At 50.8% G+C, this 27853-nt stretch overlaps 7 protein-coding genes across 9 annotated transcripts; 3 read left to right on the forward strand and 4 right to left on the reverse strand.

Moving 5' to 3' along the window:
* Positions 1-3585: 3585 nt before the first annotated feature.
* PV10_04842 lies at positions 3586-6927 on the reverse strand. 2 transcript variants are annotated; one of them, XM_016369431.1, is made up of 11 exons: positions 6673-6927; positions 6312-6601; positions 6075-6260; positions 5984-6002; positions 5735-5929; positions 5365-5651; positions 5080-5286; positions 4487-4995; positions 4290-4390; positions 3972-4201; positions 3586-3850 (listed from the first exon to the last, which is right to left on the reverse strand). In XM_016369431.1, exons 1-11 carry the CDS (start codon positions 6770-6772, stop codon positions 3752-3754), a joined length of 2223 nt encoding a protein of 740 aa, XP_016225219.1. In that variant the 5' UTR covers positions 6773-6927; the 3' UTR covers positions 3586-3751. The 2 variants fall into 2 exon arrangements, with proteins under 2 accessions (XP_016225219.1, XP_016225220.1); XM_016369432.1 differs by lacking the exons at positions 3586-3850; positions 3972-4201; positions 4290-4390 and having other exon boundaries at positions 4457-4995.
* Positions 6928-7550: 623 nt separating this feature from the next.
* Positions 7551-9113, forward strand: PV10_04843 (uncharacterized protein; the record flags this gene model as incomplete). Its single annotated transcript, XM_016369433.1, has 2 exons — positions 7551-7687; positions 7747-9113. 2 exons carry the CDS (start codon positions 7551-7553, stop codon positions 9086-9088), a joined length of 1479 nt encoding a protein of 492 aa, XP_016225221.1. The 3' UTR covers positions 9089-9113.
* Positions 9114-9186: 73 nt separating this feature from the next.
* Positions 9187-13010, reverse strand: PV10_04844 (uncharacterized protein). The gene is made up of 2 exons (XM_016369434.1): positions 12002-13010; positions 9187-11944 (listed from the first exon to the last, which is right to left on the reverse strand). Exons 1-2 carry the CDS (start codon positions 12815-12817, stop codon positions 9581-9583), a joined length of 3180 nt encoding a protein of 1059 aa, XP_016225222.1. The 5' UTR covers positions 12818-13010; the 3' UTR covers positions 9187-9580.
* A 366-nt stretch (positions 13011-13376) lies between these two features.
* PV10_04845 (uncharacterized protein) lies at positions 13377-14152 on the reverse strand. The gene is made up of 2 exons (XM_016369435.1): positions 13708-14152; positions 13377-13642 (listed from the first exon to the last, which is right to left on the reverse strand). Exons 1-2 carry the CDS (start codon positions 14047-14049, stop codon positions 13550-13552), a joined length of 435 nt encoding a protein of 144 aa, XP_016225223.1. The 5' UTR covers positions 14050-14152; the 3' UTR covers positions 13377-13549.
* Positions 14153-14585: 433 nt separating this feature from the next.
* Positions 14586-18687, reverse strand: PV10_04846 (uncharacterized protein). The gene is made up of 3 exons (XM_016369436.1): positions 18066-18687; positions 15016-18013; positions 14586-14966 (listed from the first exon to the last, which is right to left on the reverse strand). The coding sequence occupies exons 1-3, from the start codon at positions 18345-18347 to the stop codon at positions 14806-14808; spliced, it is 3441 nt and encodes a 1146-aa protein (XP_016225224.1). The 5' UTR covers positions 18348-18687; the 3' UTR covers positions 14586-14805.
* A 1166-nt stretch (positions 18688-19853) lies between these two features.
* Positions 19854-20907, forward strand: PV10_04847 (60S ribosomal protein L23-A). Its single transcript, XM_016369437.1, has 4 exons — positions 19854-19937; positions 20024-20074; positions 20271-20431; positions 20484-20907. Exons 1-4 carry the CDS (start codon positions 19924-19926, stop codon positions 20678-20680), a joined length of 423 nt encoding a protein of 140 aa, XP_016225225.1. The 5' UTR covers positions 19854-19923; the 3' UTR covers positions 20681-20907.
* Positions 20908-25046: 4139 nt separating this feature from the next.
* PV10_04848 lies at positions 25047-27727 on the forward strand (the record flags this gene model as incomplete). 2 transcript variants are annotated; one of them, XM_016369438.1, is made up of 5 exons in its annotated part: positions 25047-25306; positions 25360-25587; positions 25641-25677; positions 25728-26770; positions 26854-27727. In XM_016369438.1, 5 exons carry the CDS (start codon positions 25047-25049, stop codon positions 26933-26935), a joined length of 1650 nt encoding a protein of 549 aa, XP_016225226.1. In that variant the 3' UTR covers positions 26936-27727. The 2 variants fall into 2 exon arrangements, with proteins under 2 accessions (XP_016225226.1, XP_016225227.1); XM_016369439.1 differs by having other exon boundaries at positions 25728-27727.
* Positions 27728-27853: the final 126 nt, after the last annotated feature.

Below are 27853 nucleotides of genomic sequence, written 5' to 3' on the forward strand. Positions count from 1 at the left end.
GTCTTCATGTTCCGCAGCGCGACATTGGTCTCGCCTACGGCCTACAAGGTGCCATGCGCTATCTTGGAGGCGCGGTGGGCAGCACCATTTTCAACACAGTTCTCAACGATCGGCTCCCCAAAGCCCTTCCACCAAGGGTTTTGGCCGCTGTCGTTCCATTGGGCTATCCTGCACAAGACGTGGGCAAGCTGATCGCGGCGTTGCAGTCCCGCGTGCCCGCAAGAATCGCCCCATTCCCCTCGGATGTGGTGGCCGCCGCTCAGGACGCGATTCGGTGGGGCTATAGCGATGCATTCGCCTATGTGTGGTACAGCTCGATCCCGTTCTTTGTGATCGCATGTGTGGTATCATTGTGGGTGCTGGATCCCTCGCCATACTTCACGAACCATACCGCCGTCACTGCTGGGGGTGAGAATCCTGTCAGCCGTTTCAGGCGTGGGCATGGTCATGATAACAACCAGGACTGGGAAGCCGCCCAAGAGAAGAATCCTTAATGCAAGTTGGGATCCCTGTGGATTGCTTACGAGGCTGGTCTCGATTCGAACAAAAAGCCTGACCGAAGGCGAAGCTGCCCGTCATTAGTGAACCCATAGTCAAGAAGCCACTCTTATCTTTTGTTTTTCGTACTTGCTCTCGTTCCATTCCGTAAAATTTGCGATGAGCCTCATAAACTCTGCAAGTCTATATGTCTAAGACTATATGGGGAAATTATTTTCCTACATTATAGAGGAGAGGTACCTACGCATTCAATCCGACCTATTCAGGCAATATGACAAGTAAGCTCGAATTGAGGTCACTATGTTTAATAATTGTGTACTAGGAACAGTGGTATTTAGCGGTGTCAGCCCGTGGCTATTGCGTTTCTGCTCAGCTAGGCTTGGCTTTATACGCCTCAGCAACAGCCACAACTCCCGATTCACGTACAAACTTGCTATTCCCACCTTGCGGCCGCTGTGGAGGAGTGTGCCAGATTAGCTCATGGACGTTACCTTCCACTGTCTCGCCAGTGCGTCCACGCTCGACCCAGTCCTCATCGGCCACGCTAGCCAAGTCGGCGCACTCGTCGAAACACTTCATGATCGTGCTCATTGGGGTGATCTGATCCGCGGGGAGCCTCTCCACCAGCCCTGGCGGCAGACCGGGGGTAGCGACGATGGCGGGGCAGACCGCGTTGATGCGAACGTTGGCAGTTAGGGAGGCCGGATTGCGTCCAAGAGCACGCACCAGGCCGACCAGAGCATGCTTGCTGGCCGTGTATTGAGGGATCGCAGGGATCGGGAATAGGCCGCCTCCTGAAGAGGTGACGACGATCTTGCCTCCTGTCTTGGGCTTGCCGCCCTCCTGGCTGGGAATTGTCATGTAGTGCGCGGCGAGCTTGATCCCGTAGTATCTGCAGTCGCCACGAGAGACATGCTATTAGCCTTGATAGATCTAGTGGCATCTGTCCAGGAGAGGATTTTACAAAGGGAAAATGTCAAGAATGGTGAGCTGCAGGTACGTACGTTCCAATATCATTCACTTTGAAACACCGCGTATCTGGTTCCGAAGGTGGCGCACTGATGTCGTGCGAGAGTGAGTTGAAGATGCTGTCTCGATCATCAGCAGCGGCGTTGAGCGCACAAAAGTCCAATCGCTTGCCCCAGGCATAGGCTCGTGCGAACATGTCGCTTTGCTGCTCCCATGAGGATATGTCGGTCTCAATGTACAAGACATTGTTGCTGGAATGCTTGCTGGACTGGATATCGGCAACCACTACCTTCCAACCCAGGGCAAGAAGATGCTGCACTAGAGCCTCACCAATCCCAGACGAGCCACCGGTAACGATGGCGACAGGAGCAGCCATGAGTGAAAGTAGAGTCGGGAGAGCAAACAGGTAACTGGAATGGTGTTGCTTATGTTTCACCTGGTGGGAATATGTTCCAATTGATGGCTCTAAAACACTTTCAAACACTAGGACAAGGTGTTGCGGCGCAGAGGTAGAAAGTCCTACAGCCTCTGAGCCACATGCGCTGGTCACGCAGGCTCAGAGAATAATTTGCGGCTCAACCATTGTCCCGGTCCCAACTTCCTTTCCATCTATGTTCGGCATCAATCGCAATCTTGTGCAGGTGATTGACACGATGTCCAGGCTTCTCACCATACTAGACGTTGTCCTCAGACCTAGTTGACCCAGCTGACCGAGGAGCAGTTGCCGATCGAACGGCGAACGCTTTTGGAGAGGCTTATATCAGCCGAGCGAATTAGGCAATTAAGGATCCACCAGCACTTCCAAGCTTTGCAGGTTCCATAATGTGGTTGGAGGTTGTAATGTTCATGTAGAGGCGAACTTTTGGATTTTCAGAACGACTTTTGATATATCAAAGCGGTGGTAGTCTAGCAAATCAGATCTAGATGTGACTTATCCTCTCCTTTTGATTAATTGACATTGATAAAGAACCGCCCGAGTTCTAGAAGAATTCCACTCCCCTTAGCATTCGAGCCTCCCTACCGAAATTTGCACCAGATTGTCCACCATGACTCCACCTCTTATCACGCTCGAGGAGCATTACTACTCCAAGGCTATCTTCGACTCGTTCGATAACTCGATGAAAGCAGGCATTGTCAAATGGCCCGGGGCAACGGAGAGACTCTTCGACGCTGGTTCTTTGCGCCTCAAGGAGATGGATAGCGGAAGGGTGTCTCTTCAGGTCATCTCCCACTGCGCCGCCGAGAACCCATCTCCTGATGCTTGTCGGGCTGGGAACGATCAATTGGCGGCTGAAATCTCGAAATCGGACGAGACCAAGAAGCGGTTCGCCGGCTTTGCGGTACTGCCCATGACGCATCCAGAGGATGCTGCGGCCGAGCTTGAAAGAACTGTGAAGGAGCATGGCTTCGTCGGAGCATTGATAGACAATAAAATCACAGTCGGAGCGAACTTCTACGATGGCGAGGAATATCGTATCTTCTGGAAGAAGGCCGAAGAGTTGGATGTGCCAATATATCTCCACCCTTCTTGGCCTTCAGACGAGCTCCTTCGACAGACATACACCGGCAACTATCCTCTAAGATCTGCCACTGTGATCGGGGGAGCAATGTGGGGTTGGCACAGTGACGTGGGTGTTCACGTTCTGCGTCTCCATGCTGCCGGATTATTTGACGACTTCCCCAAGCTCAAAATCGTCCTGGGTCACTTTGGAGAGATGATGCCGTACATGCTGCAGAGGATTTGCGATCAAGAATTCATCATGGGAAGGCGGCAACGTCCCTTCCAGAAAGTCTGGGACGAAAACATCTGGATCACCACCTCGGCCTGCTGGAGTTTGGATCCCATGCGCTGTATTCTTGGAAACACCAAGATCGACCACATCTTGTATAGCATTGACTACCCATTCACCAGCAACGAACAGGGATTGAAGTGGATAACCGAACTCGAGCAAAGCGGCCTGGTGACCCCAGAACAGCTGGATCTGATAGCTTATAAGAATGCTGAGGCGCTTCTTGGGGTCAAAGCTGCAACAAGAGAAGAAAATAGCGGTGTCAATGGGTATAGTGGCACACACTAAAGGGTTTCAAGGTTTGCCATATCCAACAATCTGCTTCAAATGACAACACAGAACAAGTGTTGAGCTGGACGTATTTGTGTCGAACGTAACAGCATCTAGCTACTCTGCTACAGCAAAAGCTGACGCAGCACAAACAGAACAGTAATAATTCCAGTAGAAATGACACATACTATGATTTTTATAAACGTCGGACAGGAAGTGATTCGTCATGCCGAAAAATTGAAATCATCTGTAGCCGTAAATGGGAGTAAAGTGCTCCACATTTCGAAGGTCTCATCCGGCAGGGAGCCGAAGAAGTCATTCTCCTAGAAATGTGGTAAGATATTGTGACTTGTCCAAATGAATCAACAGCTCCGCCAATGACCGAAAGTGAACAAGATGGTAAGGAGAAACAGGCAGATGGATGCTTGAGGGCAGAATACTTACATCAAAGCCAAATCCCGGGGGTTCATTCGGGAAATTGTCGGTAGACATATCCAATAAAGGTTGTGCAGCGATGACATGGGAATGGGATTGGCCAACGTCGTCTTTCTCCAGGGCCTTGTTGTTAGTGTCGACAGCAAGACGAGCGAAATGGCACATGTCCCTTGCGAAAGAGAGCGATAGCTCGAGGTTTGTCACCAATTCAAGGCTTGAAAAGTAGCCCAGCGCGATATCTGTATGCACCTTTATCAATCCGAGTTTCATCGCTTAAACCACAACGAATGACAGGAGCGGGAGCCAAGAAGGCAGCGAGCTACGAACCTAAAACTATCAGATCGGATCTTGTTGAAGTCGCACTGGTGTCTCGGAGGATTTGAATAAACAGGTTGACTGAGCTGTAAACAGGAGTGTACAGTGAAACTCTGCCCAGACTTAGTAGTTGCTCAGAGCACGGTAAATCAGAGTGTAGGTTGAGGCTAATGGGTTATGCTTAAAGAGATCTCATCAAGTGGACTTACAGTGCGGTGCAGCTAGCATCGACTTGGATTTGTCTGGTTGCTAGAATGGCACACCTTGCGGCCTCCGCGACAGCGGCACAGGATTTTTCAACTTGTGCAAAGGCCACTGAATCTTGTTCCGCGTGCAGGTGGATGCCAGACCATGGGTAGCTCAAAGGCGTATTGATGTCGAGCACGAGACAGCAGTAGTTGGCTTTGAGGGACTGTGCTTGGCCCAAGGTGAGTCCCGAAGCTGGCAACTGGGAAAGGTCCAATGGACCATCAAGGGAAAATTTGTATCGCCTGATAGCGCGGTCTTTGATGTTGTCAAGTTCCTGGACTAGGCTACTAACCGTTTGTATCAACTGTTCGGAGGATTGCTGAAGAGCACGAGCGCTAGAGAGTCGCTTTTTGGCTGTAGAGCACAGCTGTATGAGATCAACGAGAATGTGGCAATACGCGATGTCGCCAGGTCGGTTTGTAAGCGTGCTCTGAGGAAGAAGCGTGCTGATTTCATCATCATCTATCGCCTGACCGCACAGCGAAATTCATTAGTATTCAGCAACCCCACGTAGAAAGGTCTTGTTGTTTGGGAATAGAGCTAAGGTACTCACTGATGGACGACCGGATCGTGTACAAATTTGTTTCTCCAGACAATAGATCGACCAAAACATCCAGTTTCTGTGCTTGACTTCGTGAGACGAGATCTTCCAGGACTTTGGGGCCTGTCTATGTAATCCTTTGGAACAGGCGAGTCGCATGGCGGTCGAACACAGCATGTACTGCAAGGATGTTTTACCTACACCTTCCGCAAAGTACGCCTGTGTGCGTGAAGAATACGTTAGCCCCAATGATGTTTAGGATATACTCTACGGCAAATGTACGAACTTTGGACGTACCATCAAAATAAGTGCTTGTACAGCGACGATAGAGGCGCGCAAGAACTGCACCTCAGTCTGTACGGAAAGTGCATTTTCAAACAACGCCCACGATGCGCGTGAAACTTGAGTATAATCGTCTTTCTTGGACAGCTGGATTCGGCATCCACTGGCCCACAGAACATTGCGCAATGCATACCAGGCCTTGTCCTCCGGTGTCGAGCCACTGCGATGGGCCCGTAGTCGAGATTCAAACCAAGAGCGGTCAACAATATTAAATGCCGTTTCCGGTGCCTCTTCGAAGTAGGCTAGAAGCGTTCGTCAGCGTCAGCGGGACAGGAAGATCAGAGGTAGAGGAACAATAACAAAGGAGGGTCAAGGTTTCAGGTACCTTTTGTGTATTCCGTTGCTGCTTCCAAACTCGGCTCTGGCTCTCGTACTGGGGACGGAGTGCGGCTCATTTTCAGCATTTGAGCCATGTCCGTCACGACTCGCATAGCCACATTGGAAAATTCGGTGGACCTGACTTTGGAGTTGATCCATTTCACTCCTGGTTGTGAGGAAAAGGACAAGAAGCAGCGCGGACCTACTTGCGAGTTAGCAATAGATCGATGAAGGCCCCTGTGTCATCATCATTTACCGTAGTACTCGAGATTCAGCTATATCAGTGGAGGGTTAGAGATTTCGTGCTGGTTCTTAATGTTGGAAGCTGGGGCTCATGCAGAACTTACGGTGTCCGTCGCGTAGACGCTGCTATGCTCTTGCTCTTCCTGGCGGGGTTGCGATGTCTCTTGATGCAAAGTACTGACATTTGAAGCCGTGGTTGCCGGGCCTTCGATACAGTGGTTGATGAAAGTGAAGGTTTGAGGTGACATGCCGGTAGCTGAGTCATTCTGAATATTGTCCAACTCATACTCCTGCGATGGTACATCAGTGGCAGTTATCTTGGCCAGCCTTGGATGACTTACAATCGTCCCAGAGTTAGAGTGGTTAGCATTCCTCTGGGGTACATCTTTCGGCGAGGCCGAGGCAGCGTGGGTGAGATGGTCATGTTGATCGATTTCCAAGATATGTGGGTTGCCGGGACTCTGCCGCCGCTGTCGGTGATGCGACCTTGAGGACTTAGACGGCGCACTAGAGCGATGGCGGGGGCTGGGTCCCGTTCCTCGAGTGCCCTGGAGACGATGAGTCCTTTTGGGCGTCACAACGCATACTTCAGAACGATCCAGGCAATTGGCGCACGGAGTTCGTCCATTACCTAGATAATAGGAGCTGGTCAACTTGGATGAACTTCATAAGCTGCACCGAGTGGCATTGGTCCAAACATACAACGTATCTTTCTTTCTCGACAGTGGTTACATGCCACAGATCGTCTGGTCTTTTCAGGCGCATGGCGTTCCGCGACACTAAGTTGCAGAGCCGAGCTCATAGCAGCGACAGCACCAACGACAATCGAGGCTGACGGTAGGGCTACACTTGGTCTCAATTGGCGACTTACTCTAGAGGTGGCCGAACTGAAGAGGAGAGCACCGCAGTAGACTTGTTGCAAGCCGTCAAATCGATTGAAAAAGAGGTTCAGATTTCTCCTGGTTGCTGGTTGTCTGGTGGTTTGGAGGGGTAAGAAAGCCGTGCCGAACGTAAGTGGAAAGTATTCTTCGGGAGTCTTGCCTAGCTGGGAATTCCTGAATTTCCTATCCCGTTCGGCAAACTCGAAAGGCACAAGCAATTCATCTCTCTGGGTCTCTGGGCATGGTGGAAAAGAACAAGTAGATTTCCGATTCAAGGGTCATACCCACGTAGCCTCCACCGGATTCCAGTATTTCTATTATACCACTCCAGGATTCTTAGTCATTTCGTGGGGATCCCCTGTGGAGAGGGCTGAGAAACCATTTCTAGACAGCGAGGGAAGAAACCTGCCAAAAGCGGCGGTACTTGTCGCCAGATTCGGCGAAAAATCTCGCTGCAACCGTAATCAGCTAAATTGATTTCTTATGTAATCCATCTCCTCACAGACGCGTCGCGTGTTCATCCCCCACCACCACCTCCACATTCACATTGATACACACATATTCACATGCAAAAGGAGACGATAGTTTCAATCCAGCAAGGCACAGACCTGCTATTTATACCTCACCTGACGCGATGCCTTGATCCAAATACTCTATCCCTCGCAACCCATCCCAATACCGCTTTCCCGTGTCCAAGCCATGTCGACCCAGACCTCCGGATTTCGGCCTGTGGGCTTCTCATTCACCCAGCCCCAACAATCATTCCGGCTCATAGAACTTCCGCCTGACTTGGTGGATCTAATAGAAACGAAATCCAACGACAGAAGACCTGTACGGTGAGAAGAACTTTCTAACCTCATCATCCTTTGTGACCACAGCTGACACTGGTCAATAGATTACAATTCAAATCATCAATATCTCAGAACTCAGGCACACCAAATAGCCATGACCCTTCAAATACCCTAACCGAAGGCCATCTTCATCTCTGCAGTGATGATAAGGTATGGGCGGTCAAACAGGTCAGCACCAGCAATAGCGTCCATGTCACCCAGACATGTCCATCAATCATCAGAAAGGGGACGTCTAGCAACGGTGACGTCCACATGGACATCGATATGGATATTGATACATATTCTGACCCCAACCAAAATCGAGAAATCACCGCAATTGCTCAAGTCAAGAATGTTCTGGAACTCATCCCCGTTGAGCCGGATTTGGCCGCCATCGAACTCCAAATCAGATCCCTAATCCCATACAGCACCGATCCCACAGCAGACGACACCTATACCATCTCTAGACCAAGGCCCAGTTCTTCAAACCCCGTGACACTGAACCAAATTCTCCAAGATATCGCAGCACCACGAAGATCCATCCTCAGTATTGCCACAAAACTATTCCTCTGCCTATCCGACACCAACAAATCCATCAACTCAAAATCCGTCACTATCCCAACTCCCACACGCCTCCTATCTGCCTGGCAAGACTTCATCCAGGTCTGCAACATTCGAGGGATCCACATCGACTCGGACAAAGCTACCGACCATAGTATCAAGTCTGAAAAATTCGGATCGATTTTCGCTGAAATGGACAGCGACGCCGAAGCAGACTCGATATCAAATTCGCCCACCACCACCCATATCGATATCCTCCGGGCAATCCTACGACGCTTCAGAGCTCTCCCACCCCCCGAGTCCACCGCCACCCAAGCCCCCGACCCCGAAGACCTAGTCGACAAAGCATGGGAGACTATCCCCGTCCAGGGCGACTGGAATGCCGAAGATCTGACTTTGACTATCGGACAATGGATTCTTCAAGCCGCACAGACACAACCAAACGATACAACCAGTGCTGTAGGTCTACCCGCCCAGTCCTTCATCGAGAAATGGTCACATCTTGTTTCAGAGACATGGACCTCATACTGTCAAATCCCCGTTCTGGTGACACGTGCAAAACAAAACGGTGTTGAAATCGAAATCTCAAAGATATCCCAAACCAAAGATGGAGCTGAATCAATAGAAGAAGTAATCAGGATTACCCAACAGCAGAACCAGCTCCATCATACTGGTGCAGGTTTATTTGGTGTTGGCAACAAATCCACTTCCCACGGGAAAAGTGTATTAGCATCAGGTGCATTGACGGCGTCAGCAGCCAAGGCTGCTACGGGTTCTGCAGAGACGGATTCCAAGAAACGGAAATGGCATGATAAGTTCGCGGCGATGAGGAATAATAAAAAGTAAAAAAGCAATGGACAAGTGGATTATGACGAGTGCAAAGGGAGGGAGGGGATGGGATGAATGGCGATGATTACAAAGAGACACAGATCAATCAATATAATGGTTCTGAAGTGTATGCATTGCATGAATTGCCAAGTGTATGTAATCAATCAGTCTGGTCATGACGTGCGTGAATGGTATCATAGTGCCTCCTTAGGAAGTAAGTAGGAAATAGAGATGAGGTGTGGGTGTGAGTGTGAGTGTGTAGTTGAGTTGGGATGGAATAAATGCGAACGAGCAAAGCCTCCACCAACCTCCACAGAGTGACAGGCCATGTAGCAATACTTGCGCAGAGACGAAACCCAATCATACAAGACGATGACCAACAATGACCCAAAAATCATAGTTGTATGACTCCCACAGATACACAATTGGGCTCACCAACAGATTTTGCACGGTCTGAATTCTGCTCTTTCCCTCCTGACTCCCCCTCCTCCTCTGAAATATCGCCACAAATCAACCAACCAGTTCCCTCAATCTCGCCTGTTCCTCAGGATTGAGTTGTTCAAAGAGCTGTGCAAACCCTTCCTTTCCAGCCTCGGTCTGGAACCACTGAAGAAGGTAGTCGGTGGTTTCCTCGTCACGAGCTCTACTGGTAACACTGGCAACATCGCCACCGCGACGATCAGCTAGAGGACCTTCGCCGACCATGGCCATGAGATCGTTACGGACAGATTCGCTGGCCAGATCGATGGCGCCGGCGGTACCGACATCCTCCCATTCGTCGGCGTCGTCGGCGTCCGAGTCAGCTTCTTCTAGAGCATCGGCGGCGGCTTGGGCGGCTGCCAGGTTAGGGTAGCGTGACGTCGCCGCTGATGATAGCTCGTCGACCATGAGTTTCAGGATCTTGAGCTCGGCTGACACATTGGTCCAGCGGTCAGGGTTGAGGCGAGCCTGCGATCGTGTCTTGATCCGTCCACTGGGGTTGGATTCGATGATCAAGTCACCTTTCACTGTAATGCCTTGGATCCGTCCGTCGTGTAACGAGAATAGTTTCGATAGTGCCACCACGTTCTGTCGCACTTCGTCAAAGCCTGCAAAATGCACAGAGTTCTCGAGCCATTTAGTCAATACCACTGCCAGCCCCGATGACCCATTGATGGAAAATTCCGACAGGAAGTCCACCACTTCGGCGGGCGCTGCAATTGTCAGGTTCACAAACACGAGACACAGTGACTGAATGAATTGGATGCGGCTGGCTGTGGCTAGTCTTGTGGCCACCGCACCGAGTAGCTGTCGGAGGAGATCCGGTCCAAGTTTGTCCACTCCAAATTTCGCCACCAATGACGACGCCAACGTGCCGACTTCTTGTCCTGCGTTCTCATCCACATCGGGAGAATTCAACAGTCGATCCACAATCATCAGCGTCACTTCGATCGAAGACTTGCCCTGCGAATTGGTCCAGCTGAGGTACTGTTGTGTTCCTTTTGAGAGCATGTGTTCGACGGCCAGAGTAGCTGGTCGTACCAATTCGGCTTCGGTGGCTTCCATCAGTACTCGTTCTAACTTGGGCATAACTGCCGATACGAATCCGGGTGGCAAGGGATCGGAGCCGAACTCAGCCAGCGCCGACACCAGCTCTGCAGCCAGATTGGTGAGCGCTGACTCCTGGGTCATATTGGCAACGTCAAATGCGCCAGTCAAGGAAGGGATAGTTTTGGCGCAGAGGGCGATATATGGCTCCTGGCCTTGAGATGAGACGCTGCTGACGATGCCTTCGAATGCTTCGGTGAGTAAAGTGAAGAGCTGGAAATTGCTCGCTCCGTCCGACGCAAGGTTGAAGAAAAGGTCGATTGCTCTTGAAGTGGTTATGGTACTGGTGTCAAGCATCATGGCATCACGCAGAGTTTGTATCAACGCTGCCTTGATGTCGTCGGCGTCCTCAAGCTCGTCGCGAAGGTCGTGTGAAGAGATGAAAGAATCAATCACGGATATAATGTTCTCCTGAAGCGGTTGAGTAGCATTTCGGGGGAGGGCTTCCAGGTAGTCCGGAACGATGCTGATACAAGCCACCTGCACAATGTCACAGGCATCATTTTCGGCGGCATTGATTGTATTGGCCAAGGCTGCAGCACCAGCGTCTTGGTAGGTGGAATCAGCGACTTTGAAGAAGGAGCTGAGAGTCATGTGTGAAGCTGCGCGCATGAAAACGTGTTGGTCGAGTAGTGGAGCGGAGACTTGTTCTAGTAAAGCGGAGGCAGTCTCTGAGCCCAGTTTTGCCGGGACATCGTCTAAATCTTTGAGTGCTTGAGTCAGTAGATACAAGAGTGCTTCACGTTCTTTCCAGCTCGCGTTAGATGGCAATAGAACCTGCTGGTTGAAATGTAGCATCGCCTTGATGGGAATTTGTTTCAACCATTCGCCCAGGCTGCGGACAACGACTTCAGCACATGCTGAGCGAGGTGTGTAAGCAGCGGTCAGAGAAGTCGCTTCACAAAGATACAGATTCGAGTCATACTCCCAAAGGCCCTCTTCCTCTTTGGGTATCTGGCCATAGAGGACGAGGACGCGAATGAGTTCTTGAAGCCAGGAGACGGTGTGCTGGGCTTCGCCCAATTGCTTCATTTGGGTTGAAAGCTCCAGACGCACAGGGGGTGCTTTGATGAGAACTTGTAAAAAGTCTAGCTCTTCCAAAACCAATGCATCAAGACTGCAAGGAAGGTTGTCGCTATCAACCAGTTTGCCCTCGGCGTTTCCGTCGACGAACAATTCGCCATAAGATGGAGCGACCCTGGAGAGTTCTTCCCAAACGACTTGGAACAAGCCTATGGCGTGCGGTGAGATGGCATGGATGTAGAGAGTCCGAAGTTTGTCGAGGGTCTGATCCAATATGGTTAGATGATATGTTTTAAGCATGGGTCGGGACTAGCTACTCACTTTGACCACTTGAACCTTCAAGGCCACTAAGCCTCGTAGATTGGTGTCGTTCTGATCCAGGCCAGAGCTCTCGGACCAAATGAGGGGTTGCTGCAAAATCTCGGTAAAGAAGGGAATCCAGGCTTTGAGAGACTCATCAAGAAAGGCTTTGACTGCAGGACCGTGATCGCCCATAACCATCTCCAGCATTTCGAAACAGGATCTGAAGACATTCAAGTCCATAGCTCGGACGATTAGGCTCCGGTTGTTATCTAGGGCGACATGTTGTAAAGCAGCCACGAGATCACGTGCGACGGCGAAGAACTGGTCCTCTGTGAGACCAGAATCGATCAACTCGAACAGAACTCGTAAAGCACCGTGAACAGAGGCGTCCGTGGTGGAAGCATTGAGAATGCTGAGAAGAGATGGTAGCAATGAAGGCCAGGATTCGGGAAAGTCGGCGCTGGCGATTTTGCTGACAACGCCAGCAGCTAGAGCTTGCAGTGTAGCATCCTTGGAGGCTTGGTCGTTGTTAATTACGCAGATGGCAAAGACATGATCCCGGACCTTGGACTTGGCTTGCTCGTCGAGATAGACATTGCCGGTGAAGGTTTCGTCGAATTGAGGAGACCAGGTTTGGGAGACATAGTTCTTGAGCGCCGTAAGAGCAGCCTTTCTCGAGCTGGAGTCGATGTCCTGGTGTGTGGCAATGGTGAGCAATGCAAAAGGGAGATCTGGTTGCTGGTACAGACGTAACAACTCTTGCTCTGCTGCCTTGATGACGGCCGTGTCCGGGCGAGTGGTGGCCTGAAGCAATTGAAGCACTTGTTCTTCCATGGTGGCACGAGGCCGAGGATCAGGGGTGGGGAGGGAACTGGGGTAAGTTCCGGGAGCACGGGCGTTTCCTTTGAAGACGCCTCGAAATAAAACAAAAGCAGGGGTGAAGACCCGGATGCAAGAGTGTAGAAGAACAAAACGCCCGCCAGTGAGCAAATACCCGAAAGAGCTATGATGGAAGTCAAAGGTTGCGGTGTTGTGGTGAGTGGATGAAAGATTCCCACGATTCCAACAATTCGCGGTCGACGTTGAACGCAGGATGATCATGTGATGTGACAAGTCGCGTCGCGTCACAATCGCCCCCAAGACGCCAAGCGTCATGTCACGTGTGATTGAGTGAAGTGTGAATGTATTCACAAGTGAAGCCAAATTCTTTAGGACGAGGCTGATGCCGCCCTATACTCTTCACATCTACTGTAGAGTATGAAGACAGAATATACAATTCCAGCAAAAATATTGAAAATGCAAAAACAATCAACAGCCCGGATTCGCAAATGGTCACCCACTTTACTACTAACAAGCCGGCATATAGCTTAAGTACGACTGAGCGAACGGGAAGTCCTGTTTTCTATATCCAATGGTCGATTGCGAAGATGATTCTCGTAGCTTTATAATATAATTGAAAGAATTGGCTCCTAAATCGCCGCCCAAAAGTACCGCCGCCCAAGGGTATCCAGTCGCAACAGTCGTCGTATATGTCTACAACGATATGAGTGCAAATAGTTCCCTGTGTCAATAGAAGCCTGCCCATGCATGTCTATCGCGGATTGCAGGCCCGCTGGATTTATGCAATACCTTTCTCTGGTCGATGTCGATGACGGCTTGCTAATACCATCACGTCAGTAGGAGAGACAGATGCCATGACTCGGACCACCATCATTCAAACTTACAATTGTCTCTCCTGTCATGGACGAGGCCACAAACTGACAGCTGAGGAGTATATGAAATTTCCGCTGTCCATCGGCGCACAGTTGGGTGAGCTGCGGGCTGATACGGTTCAGATTAAACAAGGCCAGGCCCATCATGCATTCATCACCCTCGAGACTTTTCAGGTACTCGTCATCATGGTATTGGCACCAGATCGTGATGTTGCGCAACTCCAGGATCTTGAGTGAGTCGAACATGTCGAGCTGCAATGGCGATTTGGACCATGATCGTGGTGCGTTCGAGATAACGACTCGTGGAATTGTAGAGAGTAGGGCTCGAGGTATATTAGAGGCCATCTCATTCATCGTACCTGAGATCTGTAGCGTTGTTGCCACCAGTAGATATGATGTTGCCTCCCGTTGAAGCTGTCGACAAGAGGCTAGAACTGGGTAAGGAAAGGAACATAGGCAGATCTTTGTCCCGCAACGAGGCCCGTTCATGAAACATAGCCCGTCTGCAAGTATTTGGGAATCGTCAAATAAATAGCGAAAGATCTCGACTCGGATCTCTGGCGGCAGGGCGAGAAGGCTCGATCCATGATTTGAATCGACGGTCATCACCTCTTCATGCCCTTCAGTTGACATGCTTGCTCAAGCACGACTTGGCCACCTTGTTTCGCCGTGGACAGCCAGAGGACTCGATAGTAATTCCTTTGCCTTTGAATTCCATGACAGATCATGTTGTCCGCGGCAGTCTAATGAACCATCATAAGGACAGACGGGAGACTGACAGGGGAGGCGATCTGGATCGTCCAAGACCCCTCAGGTCATCTCCGCTCCCCATCCAACCAATTAAGATTCCGACATCGGCAGCGGAAACGCGATCAGCAATGAGGACTCATCCGTCATACAGTATGGCGCACATGTAAATATCATAGTAATGAGTTTCCAATGATACACTACGAATACGTCGTCTCAAACAATACAGTACTTAGGCAAGGGTTCAGAAAGAGGGGATCCAGATACAATGCCTTCTTCCTCTGTCGAATCTCTTCCTGTCTTTGGTGGACTCCGCTAAGCCCGTCCACGCCGAATCTTCCTGATTCTTGGCCCATGGCGGCCCTACGCCGTGTCTCTCTGCTCATCGTAGCCATTGGTTTTGAACCCATTCGTCTGAGCCATGTCACTATTCTGGATCTGCTTTTGGATGCCTGGAACACCAGTGTCTGCAGCCAGTTGAACGGGTTGCTGTTCCACGAGGCCGTCGTGATGGACTTTCAGATCTAAATATCGTGTCAGCACATTTCATTAACCTGAGTGGCCTTGACTTACTCGTCGGGAAGGGGAACCAAGAAGAATAATCTTCTAGGAGATACACTGAGATACTGCCGGGGTTCGGGTGTGGATCACTGCTGGTTGGGTTGGGCAGAGGGATTGTCTTCTTGAGGATCCCTTGTTCCCCAGGGGCACGCCGAAGGTTCTTCAATTTGGCAAACACCTTGAGCTGTGATGCCATAGCCACCTCCACCATGGGGCGTCCCAGACAGGAATGAGGTCCCCAGCCTTGATGGATGTACAGCGACCGATCACGGCTTGGGTCGATTTTGAGAGGGTCTGGGAACACTTTGGGATCCAAACCCCCCGTGACAAAGTCGGTGTAGAGAGCATCCCCGCGCTTCACTTCAATCTTGGTACCATTATCGTCGATGACAGTGTCAACCTTGGAAACCCGGAGCAGGCCAAATGCTGCAGGTGCCAGTCGATTCGCCTCGAGCGCGTACCCTTTCAGTTTCTCAAAGTCTTGAGGGTCATTGGACCACGCACATCGTTGAATCTCCGGCCAGTGCTTCTCGTGGTATTCCTCCTGGAGAAAGACGTCGAGCATCTGCGTAAAGTGCTGGGCCTGGGTCGCCACAGCAGCCGCCGCAGTAGGGATGATGGTCCACACTACTTCGTCAACTGATTTACCCCCTTCAAACAGCCGCTTAATGAGCTGAACCCCGTAGTCCTCAAGCAACTGTCCGGCAGTGCCCGTGGGAAAGATTTCCCCAAGACGCACAACGCTCCCAATTCTGACGGCCTCACACACAGCCCTGACTAGTTTTGAAATCTTGTCAGTCGCCGTCTTTGCCCCGGCCCGTAACTTGAACGACCGTGCCGTGTCTAAGTCCAGAAAAACATAGGCAAACAAGACCGACAATGCCAGGTAGAGCTGATCAACCTCGACGGCTATGAGTTTCATGTCTCCGCGCTGTTTCAAAGGAAGATGGAACATTTTGGCCACAAAGATTGCATGCGAGGGATTTGCAACATCGCGACAAGCGTCAAGCTGATACCATTCGCCTCGCAGGCGCTCAGAACGCGCCACAACCAGCTGAGTGGTCAGATCTTCGTAGAAAGCCCGAATCTGTTCCAACCCGTTGACGGGACAGTACATGGCATTTTGCACGTCCTTGCGTTGCGTCGCATTCGCGGCGGTGTCCCCACTGAGCATATAGTCATGCCCTGTCAGATAGTAGGTGTGTGGGCCCCAGGGAACTCCGAAAGACGCCTGGTCCTGCAAAATACGCGTGATCGCCGCCCAAGATCTGATTGAGGTAGGAGGACCAATCTGAGCCGGTCGATCAAAGTTGTACTCCTGCTCTTTTCCAAGCTTCTTCATGATGTTTCTGTTCTCCTCAGGAACGGTGAAAGGATACATGGCATATATCGAGTTCCCACGATACCATGATGGTAAGGCTCTCATGACCAGGTTGTAGAAGCAACCTCCTTGTGCCACCTCTGGGTCAGAGTTAACCGTGTTCCAACCCCAGTTGGTCAAGTTGGCCGGAGTGTAGTCAACGGTATAGAAGCGATCACCACGCGTGAGAGCCACCGCATCGGCGAGGATGGCTCGTGAGACGGTATAGCCAGGGCAGAGACCAGATCCTGGCGCAAGCGGCTTCTTTGCATCTTCAGCGACCAGCCCTGGATACAGCTCCACGTAGTCAGGATGTTGGTACAGGGCCTTGAGCGAGCGAGCCACCTCCTGATCCGTGGTAATGTCGGAAAATTCTTTGTACGGCTGTAACTTGAAGAACTTTCGAAATTCGTTCAAGGTGGCAACATTCCAAGCTCGGGCTTGTCGAATCCCTAGAGTTTCCACCAACTTCATAGCGAGGGGAACATTCCTGGGACCAAAAGCGCACGCAACATCTTCGGTTGCATCGCTCAGGATGTTGATAAGGTCTTCATCCCTGAACGTGCCCCGTTCCGTCCTCTTATACTTTCCATTGTCAAGCTGCCATGTCGAAGGGTCATCCCCAATCTTCTGCAACCATGTCTGCAAGCCAGCGATGAGATCTTGCTGAGTCAGAGTAGAAATGTCCTTGCCAGGGAACAGGGCCTGGTACAGATCATTGGTCCACTCCTCATCTTTGACACTGATCGCTGAATGCCACCTGTAGACGAGATTGAACTCAACGCTGACTTGGTTTCCCACGCCAGATGGAAGCCCTTGAGCGTCAAAAACCTCATTGAAGTCTTTGCGAGGATCCAAGGTCCAAGTTGAATTGGTGCGGTTGAGGTTGAGGATGGTTTTGACATAGTCATTGAGAATGATATTGACATAGAGGCCGCATGTTACTAAACGAGCAGTTTGAAAAAGGTCATTGTCCAGCTTCTTCAAGGCTTCCTTTGCCCTGTAGTCTGAGACATCCTTTGGGATAATGAAACGCCCGCCTTCGTTGATCTCCTTGAGCTGCATTGCAACATAATTGTGGAAGCGGTTGAAGCAGACAACCAGTGCCGTAACTCCGGGAGGAAATCCCAGAATTCTGTTCTCGCAGAATGTATCTGGCTTCAACAGACCATCTCGAAACGTCCTGATCTTGTCCTGCTCGGGCTGACTGCTACCATAGAGTGGCGCGAGGTCGAGATAGGATGACGTCTTGACTTTGCCATAATTTCTCGAGTCTGTGTGGAAACAGTCATGAATGATAATGGTGGCAAGATAGAACAGCATGCTGGAGATTTTGTTGGGGTGTTCTCGGCGCTTCTCACCCCTGGCGAAGATGGCATCAAAGATGACGTCTGGGTCAGGAAGAATACCTGGTTTAAGGGTTTGTGGAACCACAGTTCTCGCATAGTCAGAACCCGCCTTGCCAAGGTGAGGGTACATGATATTGTTGTTGGACCCATCGGCAGTACGGTACTTGTATTCATCACCTTCGTAGGAGAGAGGAGGGTGTTCTAGGTTCTCCCAAAGGATCTTGATGAACTGGCCTGTGAGATCTCCAAGCGCTTTAGATTGCGCCGGAAGTGAAGCAGCTAGCTGAAGGATCTTCTCCAACTATAGGGCAATTGTCAGCGCTGACTCTGTTGAAGCACTTGATCTGGCTTACCTGATATTGGCGATCGTCAACGATGCCGCCATCGAAGAGTTTGGTGTCGACCAGGGAATGGATGAGAGCAACATTCTCGCCGAGACGAGGAGCCTGACTGGCTATATCGGCCAATAGTCTAGCGAGGAACGGGGCGGATTTTGCTGTAGTGCCATTGACAACGGGATTCGTGGGATCAGGGGTACTGCCGGCAATACTTTCGAAGAATGACCTGATGGTACTAGTAATAGCTGGAACTGCTCCTCCATCATTGCCTGGACTAGAGTCCTGCGTCCGTGCCATGATTATGGCAAGGTGGGAACTATTTTGTCTTTGGTGTAACTTATCGACCAGAGGAAAGGAAGGTCGAGCAAGAACGGGGATGCCAGCATTGAAGTAGAAAGAGGTTGGTCAGACCCAGTCTGAGGCTATTAAAGGATGTGGAGGGATAACACGCAGATACCACCGGCAACGACCATATCCGGGGCGAGACGATGGGTAAGACGACGCAACAGACGTGACATCGGCCCCGGTCAAAGGCATGTCGAGGCTGAGAGGGCGGAGCGAGGGACCGAGGCGCCTTACAGATGACCGGGGAACGCGATGGGGCCAGAAGGAAGGTGTTGACAAGTTTGAGTCTGTGATTGGTAAGGGGCGGTTGACGAAGAATGTCCAGGGCTGTATCGCGACCAGGGTAAGAGCCAATGACGGACGCCCCAATCGATGTTCGCTCAGCAGCTCTCCATAGTTTTCAATAGTGTCAGACATTTTCATGATGACGCCGTGCGTGATGGAGAGTTGTTAGAACATGGGGGGGTCCAAAGGAATGTACCCATCTTTTTCGTCAGCACGGGACAAAGTCGTTGGATGAGATACGCAGGATGTGTGAATAACGTTGGAGCAGAAAGGATCAGTTGGGGTCAGTGATAAGGAGGACTTGGCTGCTAGAAGTGCATTCTAGGTGCTGCCTGTCGTTGATTACCTATAGGCAAATAGGCATTTACTCCCTACGACAATGTTTCTTTGGGGGTGGTAGGGTAGGCATCACCCCCCCAATTCAAGGTCCTTTCGTACCGGGGACTTCTGTAGCCCTCGCATACTTTTCAAGGCATCCACATCTCTTGTCAGCCTCAACAATCTCGCTGCCTAGGCAAGGTGGTCTCGTGCACTCGCATTGATCAATATGTCACATGTGAAAGAATGGCTACGATGGACGGCGATGGCGATGGCGCACACGTCTTGAGGTGTCAGCAACTGTTATTTGCGCCGCACCACTCATGTGCATGTCTCAATTCCTGTGGTCACACAAATGCAACACGGGCTTTCATCACATCAGAATCGATGGTGGTGTCCCAATGCTGCTGTCTCATCGTATTGCCTCGAGCAATCCCTGCGTTCAGGCGGTACGCTCTCTTCGTGCGCCCAAGTATCCATGTGAGAATCCCAAGATCAACACTTCAGCCTCCTGTAGTATCGACCACCCTGGTCATGTAAAGTGTCAGGCCAATTCTGAATCGAGAGCGGGGGAAGCCAATATTGGGTGAAAATCCAGGATGTCTGAGGCTGCAATGTTGTAGCCTGGGTTCCTCATCGTGTCTACGTCTTATGAGCATTGCTTTGGTGTCATTTAAAACGAGATACAAGAAGACATCGTCGCTCTGAGATCTATCATTGAGAACGGCACTAGCGGCGATTGGTCAAGGCCATGGGAAGCGTAAGGCTGTGCGCCAAGATCTATCACGTGATGCCAAGATTTCGACTTTAGTCCTCCACACATGGATTTTTCCTTGACGCCAATCTTCGACCGCAGGCCACTTTTGTCACATCTTCAATCAAGAACTCGTCAAACAAACACTTTCCAGGTCCAAACAACGTCAAGATGTCGAAGCGAGGGTAAGCTCATTCCTCAAGTTCGCACCAGGTTTCGGCTGTGCGCACGATGTATGATACACAGATCAACCGCTAACTCATCTCTGTAGTCGTGGTGGTGCCTCTGGCAACAAACTGAAGATGACTCTCGGTCTCCCAGTGTACGTTTTCCCTCTCGATGAGCCCGAACCTCGAAAACCTCGAAAACCTCGAAAACTTTCCTCCAATCCCCACAGAAATGTCCAAGTATTGTTTGCGCACGAACCAGGCAATATGAAATGGGAAGATTTGGAACGAAATTGGGGATGGGCAGAAATGACAGGACATACATGAACCAGGCTAACATGTCGTCTACAGCGGAGCCGTGATGTCCTGCGCCGACAACTCGGGTGCACGAAATCTCTACATCATCTCAGTCAAAGGAATCGGTGCGCGCCTGAACAGACTGCCCGCAGCTGGTGTGGGTGACATGGTTATGGCCACTGTCAAGAAGGGAAAGCCTGAATTGAGGAAGAAAGGTTTGTCGTTACCACATTATTTGTCGAATATTCTTCTCACCGGTTGTCCTAGTTATGCCCGCTGTTGTTGTTAGACAGTCGAAACCTTGGCGAAGAGCAGATGGCATCTATCTCTATTTCGAGGACAATGCCGGTGTGATTGTGAACCCCAAGGGTGAAATGAAGGGCAGCGCCATCACTGGACCTGTTGGAAAAGAAGCCGCGGAACTGTGGCCCAGAATAGCAAGCAACAGCGGTGTGGTGATGTAAAGCAGTGGCATGCAATGGAGTTTGTCAATGGGTGGAACACAAAGCTGTGCCGAAAAACTCGAGAGTACGCATGAGAAATTCTTCGAATGGGACTGGCAGGACCGCGTTAAGCGTGACCAGCCGCTCACACCGAAAGAATATGATGAGTTCGAGATACAATGCATTCGAAACATGATTTGAAGCGACGTCGTCGAAGAAGCCAAGTGTGAACTGGAAATAAATACTGCCTTACGTCGATTTCAACAACAACCTGATCGTCCGTGACTTGCCCATGAGGTGGTTCCTCAAGACTTGACCCGTTGTTGAAGATGTCCCTATTCAAGATGTCCCTATTCAAGATGTCCCTATGCAAGATGTCCCTATTCTAGATCGTCCCGATTGGTGTCTGTATACTTACAGATCAGTACTGTCCTAGTATGGGAGACGTAGATCTGTCATCGTTGAGCATATGATTGGAGCGCCTTACGGGTTGCGGCTGACAATCATGATCGGACATACATTCCTCATGTCGATCGAGCCAGCCAGGCATCTTCTTGCGAGGATGTACATGCCAATCATGAGTCTTACAACTACAAGCCATAGTCCGATTTGGGCAGTTTGCGCCTTTGCTCGGTTAAGGTCTGATGGGAATAGTCAAAGCCGGGTGTAATTGATCTTCGATTGCGCGTACAGCCACTAAAGTAGAATTTCGAAGGATGAACGCGGAAGAGGCTTGTGGTGGGTCGTAACTCCCTGTCCACTTCAATTCAATCTTCCTCGGTACAGATGAATCGACACTATAGCTTCGTCACAAGAAAACAAGGGAGTGCCATTCTGTTAAGAGAAGCGAAGGTTCGAGCGATGCTTGGTTTGGCAAGTGCAAAAGTTCCAACTGGTCAACTCCAACGGGCCACGTCCTTATGGATGATAGGAAGCTTGGAAGCGGAAGCCGAATGACAGTTGTGGGCGGGATTGCTAAGGCAAGGTTTATATTGTGTGGGTTCTACAGGGATGCGACTGCCTCTTGAAGCAATCACCTGCAACCGCGCACACAAGGTCCACACAAGTAATGACGAAAACCGCTGATTCAACCATCCAGAAATGACATCTCTGCAATGTCAAGCAGATCCAAAATCGATTTCCTGACCATCAATGCCCTTAGAAGACCACACGTACTCTGATTGGGAACAGGTCAACTCAAGTCGTTCGTTGCATCTCACCATTGCTCCGTCGTCAACTATACATTGTTTACAGCCGAATTCCCTGATGTTGATGTGCATCTGATCGCCTTTAGTTTGCTAAGCGAGGTCTAACACACAGACCTCTTGCGCAGTCAGGTACCACGGACGGCAACAGCGTAATCCCTCCCCGTGGGCCCGGAAGGCTGCCAGAAAGGCCACCAGTGCCCTATGAAATCGCCACTAAAAATTAGTCACAGTATGCGTCCCAAGATGGTCACGGTCTTGGAAGTGTCCAGATCCTGCTCTAAGCGAAAGTCAAGGGTATAGTCAGGATAGTGGACCAACGGACAAGCAGTCCCCAATGACAAAGCTAGGCCCAACAGGCTATAAGGCAAACCCGAGGGGCCCAACAGCCCCAGTCTCGATGATCAGCGGTGGACCATCCCCACCGATGGAGTGTGCTGGGAGCAAGTCTATCCAGACTGCACAGCACCTCACTCACCATGAGATGTGGAATTGTCAGTGTCACTACTTAAGTACCGGCACTGTGCTAGGTAAGGGGGCCATGGTGTGATGTCAGGCTCGAGAAGGCCACTGGCCCGAGGAGTCCCCTTCGGCCCCCAGATCGTGCTTATGCACCTTCTCGCTTCCCCAAGAAACAGAGAAGCAAGAACTTCTAGTTAGCCTCGACCTTGTCTATGTACCTAAAAACGACACCGTGCCCCCAGAGACTTTCTTGAATAATAGCACTTGAAGCACCAATCTCCTCTGCGACAGCTCAACAAGTCATAATAAAAGACTTGAGAGATTCTTGACATCAATGTTTGTCTTTGGTTCGATTGCTTTTGCTCATGTCGACCCACTCTGAAGCTTGGGAGGAGCGTTGGAAACTTTCGGCAGTCAATCAAACCGCGTGGCATGCCCATTAGTATGCCACTACGCGTAGCAAGACCAGTGCCTGCCACCTGATCAGTGGCCACGTCTTTAGGCAAGCGGGGCGGGGTATTGTCAAGTTTTCAGAAGGCAAGAGCAGATGAAGTCCCCCTTCAAACTTCAGGCAACACTATCCAGGCATCTCCTAAAGCTGCGCATGTCTACGTCTTCGTCTTCTCTGTCTCCCTCGCGTCATGTTGTACCCAGGCGTGCCAGGTCTGATGGTGCAGGCATGGACCTTTGGGCGCCTGCAGACCCTTGGACGGGTCTGGGGGCAAACAAGAGAGGTCAATTGCTTTTGCTGGGACAAAAGTCACGGTCCACCAACGCTAATCGGCTGCTGCAGGGCCCCTTCGGCCTCTAAACCTACTTCGAGACGCCATCCATGCACCAAATAGTTCTCTGGAGTAGCTTGGATCCATCATCCAACTGCCAACTGGTAAGAGGCACACAGATGCTGAGCAGCATCCCTTTGCGTACCGACCAACTAATGTGTAATCCCAGTGATTTGGGCGCCACAACTCCTTCAGCTGCCTTGGCAAGACCAACGGATCAAGCAAGCCTCAGTGCCTCAGTGGCCTCGTGCCTCTCATTCCACACGTTGTTTTCCCCCTCACCTTGTCCTGCCATAGCCCCTCGGCCCTTGCAACACCCACCGTCACTTGTCATCTTTGACAGGGCTGCAGAGGGTCCATGCACTTTCAAAGCCTAACCCCTCCCTATTCCGTCCAACCCTGAAGCGATGGCTCTAAGCTTGCGACCTCACTGTAATGGGAAGTGGGCAATCCTCGACGACAGACAGCCCGCCAGTCCATGAGGCGGGTTTCTGTTTACAAGGTCAAGCCTACGGAAATCCTAAAGACTCACATCCCGGCTGGCTCGATCGATTGAACAGTATCCATAGACTCCGAAACCCCGCGATCGAACATGGACCAAGCCACTGGACTGGTGCCTGATGATTGGCAGACCGACCAAATGTTCAGCGATTCTCTCAGTAGCGGCTCCCACACGCCTTGAGCTTTCCGGCCTCCGCTACCGATTCCCAAAATTTTGGCGCTGCAGCCCATGGAATCCTGGCAAGTCCCGGCCTGTGTAAATCCGCAATTGGCCAGGGCCACCGTCCTCAAGTCGGGTTCGCCAAAAATTGATTCGATCTTGTCATAACCCTGCAGGACCCAACAAAGCTGCATGCTCAAGCTATTTGAGTCGGACCCAAGGAGTGAGAGACCATCCACCATGGATCTAGTCACCTTTGACTAGACCCTCCATGGCGAAGGGCACAACGGTCTAGTTGAAGCTCTCTGGTCTGTGTCCATCTCTACACTGGCTCCAGATGAGGTGAACCTTTGCACATATACTTCTTTCGGCTACCCTGGCGTCAGAGTTTTCTGCCAGCTAAATTGGTAGCCTTGGATCTGAAAAGGTGATCAGGTGTACAGCTGCTGGAAGATCCCGTTGAAATTCGAGGCTGAGCCTTCATCCTCTTATTGAACGTTGGCTTGTCGAAGCCCCGTCTGGCCGGTGCAGTAGCTTCGATTGTGATTTGCTTCCAGCCGCATCCGCACCGTGATCACGGTCAATCTATTTCAAGGCCACATATTCGTACTTGACGCGATGAAACCCTCGTGGCAATCCTCTTTCCGTCTCTCCTAACCTTTGCTGTTTCCCGGCGCCAAAGCTGACCGGCTATGACATAGTACCACACATCCACGCATGGGTTTTGTCGTGATTCACGGCGCCCTCAGTACGCCATTCCCAAGTCCCTCCACTCCACTGTCAGATTTGCTCACTGGCCTGGCCTCCTTCACCTTGCTCGACACGTCCTCTCCCCAGTTGTGGAGACGTGGTCCCTTCTCCAGCCTTACCCAACACGAGGCATTATCTGACCGTCACCTACTGTTGTTGTGGCGACTCGCTACCAAGAACCTATTCTAGTCTTCAGTCCAATCCAGATTTTGATAAGATTACTAACCTGACCTGTTTCAATCTTCCTATTCTGTTTAACTGTAACTCATCGCTCGAGTTTCTCCTTGGCTTGTCGCATTGCTGGTGCCAGCCATTCATCAACCGACACTTCTTGTCCTTCTCAAGCATACCAGGGCCTGGCAGTATAGAGAAGGATGGCCGGGCCAGGTGGAGGCCCTCCTCGAAAGAGCCATACCAAGTCTCGCAAAGGCTGCCGAACATGCAAAAAGCGCCACATTCGGTGCGACGAGAGCTTCCCACAATGTCGAAATTGCACCAAACATAATTGTAGGTGCGATTATATGGACATGCCCGCCGCGGGAGAGGAGCCCTTGAAAGGTTCGAGGCCTCCAGATCTCCTCATGTCGCCTGAGCTTCAACATCGTTTGGACAATTGGCGCATTACTGGAGAGTCCCCACTTCCAGAGTTACAGATGCATGATCCAAAATACTGGACGCGGTTTTCAACCATCGATCTGCGGTTAATCCACCACATGGTCACACTGTCAACCGACATGCACGCAAAAAATTATGGATCTTGTACAGCATGGGGTTCCAAAATGGCAACGTAAGGGCTTGACTCCTTTGTGGTTGGGTCGCAGTACTCATATGGTTGCACAGGCTCATCAATACGGCGCTCCAGCACGATTTTGTCATGAGTGCTCTATTGGCCCTATCGGCGTCGCATCTGGCCTGGCAGACAAAAAACGGCGATACCGACAATCTTGCATATCATCATCGAGGTGTTGCTTTGAAAGGGCTTCATGAAGCGATTGGTGCCTTTTCTCGAGACAACTCGGAAGCAATCCTCGCAGCATCAATGCTATTGTCATGGCAAGCAACAGAGTGGTACGATATACAATTATTTTGTCACACATTTACAGCCACTGACACAACTATAGGCGAAGCTGGGCATCCCTTCAGCAAGGTGTTTCTACCGTAAAGGCACACCGATCCCTGCGTAAAGAGCATTGCTAATTGGTCTTTAGGTCATGAATGCCATGAGACCCTGGATACACGAATCCGAATTGGCAAGATATTTGGATCATCAACGGTCAGTGGCCAGAGCGAGGACGCCCGCAACACCTACGATGCCGCATGCGCAGTTACCCGTACCCCATGAAGACCTACGTCGCCTTGAACAGATATCTACAGCCCTGCACAATCTCCAAATACGGCTGTCGCACAAAGAAGAGTTGGCAGACCACGCTGCACAATTAATAGAATACATCCAGGAGTTGCAGAGAGATCTTCATCCCCAGCCACCGGAGCAAACCTTCCCACGACTCCAACCGCTTCGAGATTTGATTTTCTGGCTGCCTCCCTTGATCTTACAGGGTGGGGATTCCGATCTACCAGCATTGACTCTGCTCTCACACCTGTACGCGAGTGCTCTGGCTATTGAACCATTATTCCCCGAAATCGGCGGAGCTTACCTTGGTAGCATGTCTGTCCAACCGTTGGAGAGAATTCATGATGTTTTGCGGACAAGACGGGCAACGCAGCCGCAAGATGCGAGTATTCAGGTGGCATTGTCATTAATGGATGTCCCTATGCAAATCATGACAGCATACCGATTACGGCACAGGCACAACAGCCAGAGCAGTCACAATAATATGGACTACCATCACTCACCGCACGGCAGTCCTTACGTGGGTCCTCATATACCAGTAGGATCGCCAGCGACAGACATCTCATCGCAGTCAATTTACTCGAATTCACCTCTACATGCCCCAAGCAGCCTTCCTCTACCGATTGGATCCTATTTCAGCGGTGGGTCTTCAGGAGGAGATGTGCGCCGGGAGTCATCCATGTCATCAATCGGCAGTCTGTCACGCACACACTCGTTGGGAGAGCGAGGGATGAGCTCGAACAGCTCGGGTCATGCAATGAGCATGGTATATGGGTCGCCTACTCATCAGCAACCGCCACAACCGCGAAGCAGTCACGAAATGCAAGCATCACGTGTGGATTATTTTGGACAGGTTCAGCCTCCGTACAACCCATACGGCAGCATGAATATGAATACTCGGTTCGTCACTCCTTCACAGCTTTGGACATGAGCTGGAACGTCATCATGAGAGATCGGGCGAGCTGAGTATTCATATCATACAGGACGAATACAGGAGCACCTCCTAGTACAATGGCATCTTCCAGCTTGCAGCATGATTACCGCAACCATGACAGTCACGGATGAAGGACCTGGATGGAATGGCATGGCATGGCACGGACTGGCGTGGCTGGTCCACCAGTGGGGCCAGATTCTCCCCCAACGATGACGTGAGATGATGCATATGTTAGAGGCATTGAAAAGCCAAGGAACCAATGATTTCGACGCACGAAGGACAAAAGGGAAACGCGTCGCAGGAGCTGGATGGAAGCTATATCCTTGGACTTGATTACGACTTGCTTGAGCAGAGACTCCAAATTACCAACAGTCAGCCGACAAACGAGAGATTCGAGACCTCGAGCACTTTTTATCGCGAGGAAAACCAGAAGGGAGAGATAGGAACAGCGTCGACTAGCGATTCAGTATGGTTGGACTGATCGAGGGAGAATGAAAGGCTGAAAAACGGCTTCTGTCATCCTGAAGGACCGCCTGAGGAGTTACTGAAGTTTGATGTTGAGGTCATTTTTCTGCTTGTCAGAGACACAGCGGTGGGAATGGCGGCTATTCCTGCCAAAGCTGAGGTCATCCCTTGACGCTCTGATTGGACTTGAGGCCATCCAGAGTACCATTTTTGCAGAGGTGTGTGTCAAGTATCGACAACTCACCCGTGTAATCAGGTGTACCTACAAGTTCCAAGCATGCGTCCTAGTGTGATTGAACACAAGTGAGGCTGCAAGCACTGAAGAGAGTCGTTCCGCAGAAAGTCCTGCACATGGGTTTTCCAAGCAACCATCGTAGTATCTCACCGATTCACAACCAAGTAAAGAACGCGGTGAAAGCAGCCTGCTATCCTTTGCGATTGTGCAGAAAATGGCACGCATGTAGAATAACAGCAATTCAGATACGGACCGCCGACTAGTGCTATAGGTGGCATAATGCGCCCGTTTCTAGGCCTCGAAAATAGCAACCCAACCTTACTTAATGTACGTAGACGATGTGATCTGT

This window comes from Exophiala mesophila (assembly GCF_000836275.1).
Source record: "Exophiala mesophila strain CBS 40295 unplaced genomic scaffold supercont1.3, whole genome shotgun sequence".
Classification (NCBI taxonomy): Eukaryota; Fungi; Ascomycota; class Eurotiomycetes; order Chaetothyriales; family Herpotrichiellaceae; genus Exophiala; species Exophiala mesophila.

Excerpts from the sequence above, each read along its gene's own strand:
- PV10_04842 (XM_016369431.1), bottom strand. The coding sequence starts at position 6,772 with ATGAGCTCGGCTCTGCAACTTAGTGTCGCGGAACGCCATGCGCCTGAA. Across the intron at positions 4,996-5,079 it reads CACGATCCGGTCGTCCATCA|GCGATAGATGATGATGAAAT; the intron begins GTGAGTACCTTA and ends CTGTGCGGTCAG. Across the intron at positions 4,202-4,289 it reads ATCCGATCTGATAGTTTTAG|ATATCGCGCTGGGCTACTTT; the intron begins GTTCGTAGCTCG and ends AGGTGCATACAG.
- PV10_04845 (XM_016369435.1), bottom strand. The coding sequence starts at position 14,049 with ATGAATGAGATGGCCTCTAATATACCTCGAGCCCTACTCTCTACAATT. Across the intron at positions 13,643-13,707 it reads CCATGACAGGAGAGACAATT|CAAGCCGTCATCGACATCGA; the intron begins GTAAGTTTGAAT and ends TGATGGTATTAG.
- PV10_04846 (XM_016369436.1), bottom strand. The coding sequence starts at position 18,347 with ATGGCACGGACGCAGGACTCTAGTCCAGGCAATGATGGAGGAGCAGTT. Across the intron at positions 18,014-18,065 it reads TTGACGATCGCCAATATCAG|TTGGAGAAGATCCTTCAGCT; the intron begins GTAAGCCAGATC and ends ATTGCCCTATAG. Across the intron at positions 14,967-15,015 it reads TTGGTTCCCCTTCCCGACGA|ATCTGAAAGTCCATCACGAC; the intron begins GTAAGTCAAGGC and ends CACGATATTTAG.
- PV10_04844 (XM_016369434.1), bottom strand. The coding sequence starts at position 12,817 with ATGGAAGAACAAGTGCTTCAATTGCTTCAGGCCACCACTCGCCCGGAC. Across the intron at positions 11,945-12,001 it reads TGAAGGTTCAAGTGGTCAAA|ACCCTCGACAAACTTCGGAC; the intron begins GTGAGTAGCTAG and ends ATATTGGATCAG.
- PV10_04847 (XM_016369437.1), top strand. Across the intron at positions 20,075-20,270 it reads ATGACTCTCGGTCTCCCAGT|CGGAGCCGTGATGTCCTGCG; the intron begins GTACGTTTTCCC and ends TGTCGTCTACAG. Across the intron at positions 20,432-20,483 it reads GCCTGAATTGAGGAAGAAAG|TTATGCCCGCTGTTGTTGTT; the intron begins GTTTGTCGTTAC and ends CGGTTGTCCTAG.